The 10,901-nt window shown below is 37.0% G+C and overlaps 1 protein-coding gene across 1 annotated transcript in view; it reads left to right on the top strand.

Annotated features, from left to right (window-relative positions):
- LOC106875297 (pyruvate dehydrogenase phosphatase regulatory subunit, mitochondrial) overlaps positions 1-10,901 on the top strand; it is a 30,237-nt gene that overhangs the window by 6,101 nt on the left and 13,235 nt on the right. The window contains exons 2-6 of the mRNA XM_014923385.2: positions 4,745-4,875; positions 6,594-6,675; positions 7,784-7,865; positions 9,186-9,267; positions 10,688-10,809. Of these exons, the coding sequence (XP_014778871.1) occupies positions 4,745-4,875; positions 6,594-6,675; positions 7,784-7,865; positions 9,186-9,267; positions 10,688-10,809 (499 nt within the window). The remainder of the gene's footprint in view (positions 1-4,744; positions 4,876-6,593; positions 6,676-7,783; positions 7,866-9,185; positions 9,268-10,687; positions 10,810-10,901) is intronic.

Here is a 10,901-nt window from a genome sequence, read left to right as displayed (position 1 = left end):
AAAATTGACATTGGCAGAATTTGAACTCAAAACATAAAGAGAGATGAAATACTACTAAGCATTTTACTCAATGTGCTGACAATTCCGGCAGCTCACTGGCTTAAATAGGTGCTAATATTAGATTGGCAAAATGCTTAGCAGCATTTCATCCATCTTTACAGTCTGAGTTCAAATTCCGCAATGGTCAACTTTGCCTTTCATCCTCTCGGGGTCAGTAAAATAGGTACCAATTGAACACTGGGGCCAATGTAAACGATTTACCCCCATTCTCGAAATTGCTGGCCTTGTGCCAAAATTTGAAATCAATCTTAGATTGCATTCTTGAGTGATTTTGTTTTTGTGGGTCACTTTTATTAATGTGTGTGTGTGTGTGTGTGTGTGCGTATATGTAGATTGGGATAAGAGCTTCAAGGTTCATCAGCAATGTATTGTGTATTGGTTATTTATGAGTGGGTAATTTTGCAAATATGTGTGTGTGTGTGTGCGTGTATTTATGTATTTGTGTTTCATTTTGGTTGAGATTAAATTTTCAAGACTTATTAAATATGTGTATTTAGTATTTCATGAGATCTACAATATCAGTTTATTTATTATCAGTTGATTTATTATTGGGTCATTCTATGTTTTCTATTATGATGCTTACTTTCTTAAACTTCTAACATACAAATTATTCTGTCAAATGCAATGCTTGTCTATTCACATTGTTTTTAATTAATCATGCATTATCTTGTAACTTGAATATTTCAAACATGTGAATGCATATTTTTACAATGAAAATTGTAGGATCTGTGTGAGAGCTCAAGTCTGGCCAGTTTTAACATAAAACAAGTAGAATACTTGGAACAGATATCGCTGGTTCATGAATCCACTTTGATATAATGGGTCATCATCATCATCATCGTCGTCATCATCGTTTAACATCCGCTTTCCATGCTAGCATGGGTTGGACGATTTGACTGAGGACTGGTAAACCAGATGGCTACACCAGGCTCCAATCTGATTTGGCAGAGTTTCTACAGCTGGATGCCCTTCCTAACGCCAACCACTCTGAGAGTGTAGTGGGTGCTTTTATGTGCCACCGGCACGAGGGCCAGTCAGCCGGGTACTGGCACAGCCACGCTCAAAATGGTGTTGTTTATGTGCCACCTGCACAGGAGCCAGTCCAGCGGCACTGGCAATGATCTCGCTCGAATGTCTCTACACGTGCCACCAGCACAAGTGCTAGGAAGGCGACGCTGGGCACAGGTGCCATCACGATTTCGCTTTCGCTTGTCCCAACAGGTCTTCGCAAGCATTCCTTTTTTTTGTTTGGTTGTGGAGTCCATAGAGTTTTAGCAACAGAAAGAATACAGCAAAGAAAATTCAGTGACATAGCTACTGCAACGTGGTTTGGAAGTTTGCTTCACAATCACATGATTCTAGGTTCAATCCCAATGCTTGACACTTTGAGGAAATGTCTTCTTCCATAACCTCAGATTGACCAATGCTTTTCATTGACAGAAACTTTATTTACCTACATTTGCACACACATACATACAGCATAGGTGTGGCTGTGTGGTTCAGAAGCTAGCTTCCCAACCATGTGGTTTCAGGTTCAGCCCTACTGTAAGTGTCTAGACATCATGTGCTGGTTGTGAATGTTGTTGTTCGTTTTCTGAAAAATATGTCTAGCTATGGGAAAATATTGGTAACATGAGAATTGGAAAGGCGTCCAGCCATAGAAAATCTGCTTTAATAAATTACTTCTAATTCACACAAGCATAGAAAAGTGGATATTAAATGATGATGATTTTGTGTGTATGTATGGACGTATGTATGTATGTTTATTGTACTTTGTACTACAACCATCATGTGTGCCTTTATCAGTAGTATGACCCTTGGCCCTCCTAAAGTACAGAAATATCAGTTTCACCACAGTTTCAGATTAAAATTCTTGTAATATATATATTAAAAAATGTAATTATATATATACTACAAGGTGCATCAGTTTTTTTTTTTTGTTTTTTTCTAGGACACTTCTCTGAAGAGCTCTAACTTTCTTCTACCTTATTTTATTCACTTTTCAGATAAATAATGTAAGATATCAGGCTAACTCAGCAATTGGAAAGGCATGTTGTAATTGTTACCTTAATAGTAGAGTATAGTGATACAGAGATAGCTCACTTCCTGAAAGTTTGATGAGTCGTCAAAGTTTTAAAGAAGATAGAAGCTGCTGACAGGGTTCCAACAGCAGCCAAACACAAAACACATACACAGAGTCCTAATACCATCAGAAAAGTTCAAAAGCTAATCAATAAAATCCCTGGGAAGTCAGTCAGAGCCTTGGCAAAGGACCTCAAGCTTTCAGACTGCACTATCAAGTGTTCATCATCATCGTTTAACGTCCGCTTTCCATGCTAGCATGGGTTGGACGATTTGACTGAGGACAGGTGAAACCAGATGGCTACACCAGGCTCCAATCTGATTTGGCAGAGTTTCTACAGCTGGATGCCCTTCCTAACGCCAACCACTCCGAATGTCCTCTACAAGTTATATGTGATGCAGGGGGCGGGGGTCAGTTTATGTTGGATGTGACAAGAGAATCATCCAATCCATGCAAAGTGCTTGCTAAACAAGTTTAAGTACGAAGAGACTAGAATGCTTTGGTTTTTCTCCAATGAGAAAAAACATCAAACAGGACTAAAGGATAAACTGAAGGAAGGACAGATGGTTATGCAGAGACCCAAATGAGGTTCCACCGGTCATGCATATTAAGTTCCCAGCAACTGTTATGGTTTGGATGTCTTCAGCAACAAGAGAGATGTCATGCTTCCTCACTTTTCTTCACAGAGCTTAAGGGTCAATACTTCTATCTACACAGAGGTATTGGAGAAAGTTGTGAAGCCCTGGGTAGAGTTTGTAATGGAAGACCAAACATCTTTGAACAAGACCCTACACCACCTCATAAGGCTAGTAGAAACCAAGTATGGATGGGTGGCAATCCTCATGATCATATTCCCCCCAGACACATGATTTCCTTGTTCACCAGACTTCAATCCACTAGACTATTATGTATGGGGCATAGTCGAGAGAAAGGTCAATCAACTCCCCAATAACACCATATAATCCCTCAAGTTCACCATGACCAAAATTGATAAAGATCATCTGATTCAAGTACGTCAATGCTTCTGACCCCATATTAAAGCAGCCATTGATGGTAATGGTGGATTCATTGAATAGGTGTACTAAAATACATGAGATGCCACTGGTGGGAAGTATAGTGAAGAGATAAGTATACATACAATGTTTGGGGGAAACTATTTACTTATCTCACTTTCTAAATAAATATCATAAATGACACATTTTTACTATAAAAACAACTTTCTCTTATTTACTCTTGGGTAGGGCAGCTGTTTTCAGTGACACGTTTAGTTGAATTTAAATAGAAAAGTCATTAGGCTGCATATTTAAAATTCCAGGTAATTGATAAACACTATGAAAGTAACTTAAGTTATCAACCATGATAACATTCAAACTCAGAAAAGTAGTGTTTCTTTTTAACTCTGCATGTGATGTGCTTAAAAACATGTTTATATTCTTGAATAGGATAAAGATTAGAATTAGATTATTATCCTGCTTCCAGTTTCAGTGTTGCTACCAGGATTTAAAAAATAGGACACATTTCCCCCACTTATTTTGTGATTTAGGGGGGATTTTTGAAAAACAAGGGGGAATTTGTGGCAGTGCTCAGTGAACAAATTAAACACACTACCCGGCAGTGGCTAAAATTCAAACCGATGAAGTTTATGTATAAATTTTCTTTTTATATGTTTGTTTCCTTTTACACAATATTAAATATTAAACAGCTAAAAATTCTCTGAAGCAGCAGCCCAACTAATTCAGAACCAGATCAAAAAATACTGGTTTCAAATTTTGGTACAAGGTCAGCAATTTGAGGGGAGGTGCTAAGTCGATTGCATTGACCTCAATGCTTGTTTGGTACGAGGGAATGTTGAAAAGTTCCAGGGTTTAAGGGTATCGGGAAAGGCCTGGTTGGAGGTCCAACTTTCCAAATTCTTTTACAGGGCTTAGAAAACTGAAGGACCACTGCAATAAGTGTGTGAATCTGAGAGGGGAACATGTTGAATAAAATCATAATTAACTGATCCTCTTGTATTTTCTTTTACCCAAAGCCAGAAACTTTTCAGCACCCCCTTATACTTGACCCCAAAAAGATGAAAGGCAAAGTCAACCTTGATAGAATTTCAGCTCTGAACGCTAACAACTCGGCCAGCCTTGACATCTTAAAATTTCAAAAAATATTGCAGATATTTATCTAGAACAGCAATCTATTTTTTTCATTTGTATCTTTTCTAGTGAATGTATTGATTTCATATGAAGTTAAAAGTATTCCCATGTTATGTCAATTGCTGCTATTTATATAATGACTTCTGCAAGTTTTGCTGTGTGAAAACCACTGTTGTCAACCTGGAAATATTATGTTGGGCATAAAATCAGATCAAAGTGCTGTAATATGTTTCCCACCATGGAAAGTAAATGGATTATGTCCAAAATAAATGGGAGAGCATTGATTTAGAATAAGTAGCTTCATTTCTAGATTCAGAAAGCATAGGTTTCTCAGCATCCCAATATAAAAGTTTCTTCTGTCTGTCCACTCTAAAAAGAACAAAATGATAAATATCCATGCTTTATTTGTTCTTGTTTTCTTCATAAAAATATGTGTTTATATTTTGAATTTTAACAGGATAGGCTGTGGCACAAGTTGGCATGCTGCAGGACTGGTTGGACAAATAAGAAGTCACAAAGTTCAAGCTGACATTTGTACATATAGCAGGAATCTCTACAAAAGCTTTGAAGACCAAGGCCACAGTGTTGGTTAGTAGCTTATTTTAAACATTGATGGCTTGTTGTAGCTGTTGTTGTTTGATTGATTTATGACTGAAGTAATGACAAAACAAATTTTGTTAATATCTTATATCATCTTCAAACATAACGTTTACTTTCAATGAATGTTATGCTTAAAGACGATGGGTCCATTCTTTAGTGAATCATTATTCATCTTGGTCCTGTCTTATGTCTTTTGTAATGTCCAACATTGTGAGATCTGACTTCAGTATTTCTTCCTCTGCTTTAGGTATCTTCCATTGTGTTGTAAAGCAGTCTTTTACTCCTTTTGTATCTGTCTTTTGAGAACGGTTATCGCTCTGACAGATATTGTTATATTCTGAAGACATCAATAGAATGATTCTATCTGGCACTGAATGAAAGAAATGTGTGTGGATTCAATTCATATTTTCTCTCATCTTCATGTGTTGTTGCTGGTTGTAAATAATGATCGTGCAAGAAAAAGATGTTTTGTTTGTTTTCGATCTTCTGTAAAAACCTGTCCAGCCACAGGGAAATAATACCTTGTTTGGAAACAGATTTGGCTATAGAAAATCTACCACAGTGAATTCTTTCTGATCCATGAAGTTTGGAAAAATGGACATTAAAATGACAGATTCTAACAAAGCACTTTTATTATCTCAAATATTTGTAGGCATGTTTCTCCAAAATGTGCCAAATTCTTTGTGATTATAGCCAAGGCCTATATGAATGGTGGAGTCAGTCAAGAACCAAGAAAGGACATACGAATATTTGATGGGCTCTTTCCTCAAAACAACAACTCTCCCTTTGAATTTTCAAAGGATTTGCCTCTGGGGTCCAAAAGCAGTTTTGTTCTGTTTTACAACCTATTTCACTCAGAACCCCTGATTATAACAGAAGGCATGATCGATATTATTTTTATATTTCTGAAATCATAATGATTTCTAACATTAGTATATTAGTGGTCAGAGAGTGTAGTCAACTCAATTGATCCCTGTATAATTATTTCTGATTATCTTATGGACCCCGGTTGACATTGGACAGATGAAAAGTAAGAGTGAATCTGGCAGTTTTTTGGGGGTTTTTTTGTTATCTTGTTGATTCTGTCTGTTGTCTGCTGTACTCAGTTTATGGATAATTCTTTCAACTATAGGCACAAGACTTGAAATATTGGCAGGAGGAAGTAGTCAATGACATCATTTCCAGTACTCAACTGGTACTTCTTTCATCAACCCAGAAAGGATAAAAGGCATAAAATCCACATCAGTGGAATTTGAACTCAGAATGTAAAACCAAAACAAATGCCACGAAGCATTTTGTGTGACATGTTAATGATTCTGCTAGCTTGCAACTCTTCAATTTATGAATAATATGCAATGTTGCCAGTACCGCTGGACTGGCTCCTGTGCAGGTGGCACATAAAATACACCATTTTGAGCATGGCCGTTGGCAGTACCTCCTGACTGGCCTTCGTGCCAGTGGCACGTAAAAGCACCCACTACACTCTCGGAGTGGTTGGCGTTAGGAAGGGCATCCAGCTGTAGAAACTCTGCCAAATCAGATTGGAGCCTGGTGTAGCCATCTGGTTTACCAGTCCTCAGTCAAATCGTCCAACCCATGCTAGCATGGAAAGCGGACGTTAAACGATGATGATGATGATGGTGTTACTCTCTTTGTCTCTGTCTCTCATTCTTTCTTTCTTTGTTTCTTTCTTTCTTTCTTTTCAGGTTGGAAGCAGTGTGGGAGCTTGCAACTAGCTCGCTCGAAAGACAGACTCATCTACTTCCAACGAGCAGAGGCCAGAGCCAAGTAAATATTAAAGTATATTCTTTTTTGCTTTGCCAAATTGTACATTTATCCCTTTTTTATAGTGGCCTTTCTTGTCGATGTTAACTCCCTCCTCTCAATTGTATGTTATCATTCTTATAAACTGGTTCTAGTTGTAATAACTATTAAGTAGTAAATATAATGATAAATTATCTAATTTATGCACTGTTTTGGTCATTGCACAGCAATTTGAATAATTTAATTATTGGCCAATTAAACTATCTATTTACATTCTTATTCCAAACTGGTTTGGACTGAATTGAATTATCTCAGTTTGTGCTTGTTTTTATTCAGAGCTATTATCCTCTTAGATGGACTGAGGAACCACATCTCTCTCATACATTTTAAATTTGGCAGGATTTCTATGGCTGGATGCCCTTCCTAACTCCAATCACTTTACAGAGTGTAGTGAATGTATTTTATCATGGCATTAGCACTAGAGAAATTGTCATGCCTTTATCAAGTCTAAGAGTTCTCTTGACTCTATGTTGTCTCCACTTATTTACCAATCACTTTACAGTGTATACTGGATGCATTTTATTGTGGCACCAGCACCTGTGAGGTTACCTTGTACTTTGCAATGCAAAACATTCTGTCACTACTCTACAATATCACCATCAGTACACAGCAATGTGACCAATAGAGTGGGTGGTAGCAGGGCTGGATTAAGACCCATAAAGCCCCTAAGTACTTCAAAGATTTTGGTTCTACCATATATATGGAAGTCAATATATAAACAATAATAGCCATAAAATAAGTTTTTTTTTTTTTTTAATGAGAAAAAAACTAACAGTAAGATGGAAAATAATGTTTATTTTTGTATATTTCCACTTTATTTTTATTTGAAAGGTTTTCTCCTGATTTTTAAATTGCAAAGTCTTTGATCAGATCTTTGCTATGAACACTTTGAAATTATATTTCCAATCATATAAACCACTTCAAAACGACCCTAGGTTACTGTGCCTGTATAAACAATATAATCAAACAAAATTTTTTTTTTCTTCTTATATTTTTTGCATCTGTTTATTTGTCTGAAAGACTGAAAGATATTTATTTGACAATACTAAATGTTTTTGTTATTTACTCCCAGACAAAATGGTCCAGAAGCACACATTATTACTGCTAAAGAGGTTAAAGATAAATGTCCAGAAATCCGTCATGAAGATCTCGAGGTAACTAATTGTTTCTTTGAGTTAGTTCTTATTCAAAGTTATTGTCCTCTTAGATAGGTCAGAAAATTATGTCTTTCTCATATGTTTTTTATTTTGGTTTTTTTTTTAATTTTTTTTTTTTTTAAGCTTGATATGGTTTCTATTTCTGGCTGCCCTTCCTAACGCTAACCAATTTTTAAAATATTCATTGTTGCTAGCATCAGCGGGATAAGGATCATCATCAACTTATCCATATTTTGAGATGATTGGAAGGATTTACAGTTTGCAAACCTGTATCCTTGTACACTTTCACTCTTAGATTCTTCTATGCGTGTCACCATGTTTTCTAAGCTAGGATCCTAATGTCTACTCTTGGAAATAAGAACAATTGTCACAACATGGGACAATTTGCCTTGCAACATTCAGCTGTTACTATTTACATTCTCTGCATTCAAAGCTTGCCAAGGTCGACTCCATCTTTAATCCTTTCAGGATTGATAAGCTAAAGTAATAGTCAAATGCTAAGAGCAATTTAATCTTCCTATAAGTAAACCCTAGATGTGGGTAAATTTATGATAGAAGACTAAGATACCCAGTGATCTATTTTGGCCTAAAATAACTTTGTTCTAACAAATCATGGTACTTTATATACAATGATCATCATATATCACAACTGCCTCATCTTAAAGTATCATTCATTGCTGTTAAACGGTTATTTTCTCTACTAGTTTCCATTAGTCCTTTTGCTAATTTCATCCAATCATTTCTGTATTCATGAATTTCCCTAATAATTATTTTCTCACTTTATAGCTAAATTTTCCACCTTCTCTGTCTGTTTGTCACTTGCATTCTCTCTGAAGATACACACACACACATCATCATCATCATCACCATCCCACCCATGCTCGCATGGAAGGCAGACATTAAACAATGATGATCACCATCATCATCATTTAATGTCTGCCTTCCATGCTGACATGGGTTGGATATGAGATCGTTGCCAGTGCCCCTGGACCGGCTTGTGCGGGTGGCACATAAAAGACACCATTTCGAGCGTGGCCGTTTCGTGCGGGTGACACGTAAAAGCACCCACTACACTCTCTGAGTGGTTGGCGTTAGGAAGGGCATCCAGCTGTAGAAACTCTGCCAAATTAGATTGGAGCCTGGTGTAGCCATCCGGTTGCACCAGTCCTCAGTCAAATTGTCCAACCCATGCTAGCATGGAAAGCGGACGTTAAACGATGATGATGATGATGATGATGATGATAAATGTATTTATGTATGTATGTACACATACACGCACATCCACACACATATGAAAGATAATTTTCTCTCTTTCAGGGTGCTTTATGGGTACCTGGTGATGGTGTTGTTAATCCAACTGACCTTCTCATGGTCTATGCTAAGCTAGCAAAAGAAAAAGGTGAGCCATTTCAAGAATTCTATTCTGCTTTTATACTTTTGTAGATGCACAAGCATGGCTGTGTGGTTAAGAAGCTGGCTTCCCAAACATGTACTTTGGTTGAAGCCAATGGCGATTTTATTGAATACATTTACACTGTAGTATTTCAAGATATTTTTATGTAATTTTGGTAAATATATCAGTTAAAATGAGATGTCAGTGTTATTTTCATTTTTGCATAATTTAGATGACAGTTTATTCACCACTACTTGTATAGCTATGTGTGGAATTTGAAAAACACATCCAGCCCATGCAAACACAAAAAAATCTATGAAAAAGTTTAAAAGTTTTCATTTTGATACAAAGAAACATAAGTGAAATCATCTTTAAATTTGTAAATGTTTTCTGTATAGAGGAGTCCAGACATGAAAACTGAAAGAAGCCTGTCATGTGTGACATCATTCAAAGGCTAAAACAATGCGTAGCACAATGTCACCAGCAATGTATAACAGCATCTGATCATTGGATCAATACTGGGATATATATATGTGAATAAATATGTGTGTGTGTCTGTGTGTGTGTGTAAACACATATCCATGCCACATCTAGTACCTCTGGTACCTACATATCTGCAGTATCCCACAAACATATGATACCTACAGGATCCTTCTACTTCACTGTGAACTTTATGTTATTGTACCTAGCCATTTCTGGCATCCTACATGTTGATGTGCCTAGATTCTACAGAATGTTATAACTATATATAATAACCAGCCCATTTAAAAAGTACCTGAGAATTGTTGGGTGACACACTATGCTTGAGGAGACCTATTGAGTCAAGTAAAATCAAATTACAATCAGAATCTTAATCAAATCGAAATCAAAAATGGAAATTGTAGTTGTGTCCGATACCAATGCCACCTGACTGGGCTCCTATGCTGGTGGCACGCAATAAGCACTAATCATGCAAGGGTTGTTGCTAGTGATGTCTGACTGGCTCCCCGTTCTAGTGGCACATAAAAAGTACTATCTGAACGTGGTCAATGCCAGCCTTCCCCCCCACCACCATGCCCCAACTGGCTCCTGTACCAGTGGCACGTAAAAAGCACCATCCAAACGTGGCTGATGCCATGCCACCTGACTGGCTCCCATGCTGGTGGCACGTAAAAAGCACTCACTACACTCTTGGAATAGTTGGTGTTAGGAAGGGCATCCAGCTGTAGAAACATTGCTAGATCAGATTGGAGCCTGGTTCAGCCTCCTGGCTTGCCAGTCCCCAGTCAAACCATCCAACCCATGCCAGCATGGAAAGCGGATGTTAAACAATGATGATGATGACACCTTGTTATTTTTACCAAGATCTAATAACAAAATTCTCGAATTTAAAATATGTTGTTTTTGTTTCAAAATGTAATTTAAATCTTATTATTTGCCTCCATAGGTGTTAAAATTTTTGAAGGCATCCAGGTTTTCCAAATCCCAACAGAAAACCTCAAAGTATCAACTGTGTTAACAAGCCATGGCAAAATCCGGTGTGAATATTTCGTCAATTGTGCAGGAATGGTGAGTTAAGACGAATTAAGTTTAAGTATTCTTGCACATTTCCATTAATGTGACAAACCATTTTGTTTTGTTCTTTTGTTTGGTTTTTTTTT

Source organism: Octopus bimaculoides, chromosome 6, assembly GCF_001194135.2.
Source record: "Octopus bimaculoides isolate UCB-OBI-ISO-001 chromosome 6, ASM119413v2, whole genome shotgun sequence".
NCBI lineage: Eukaryota > Metazoa > Mollusca > Cephalopoda > Octopoda > Octopodidae > Octopus > Octopus bimaculoides.
The sequence above is the reverse complement of the archived record's forward strand: the minus strand, read 5'-3'. Positions and strand labels throughout refer to the sequence as shown.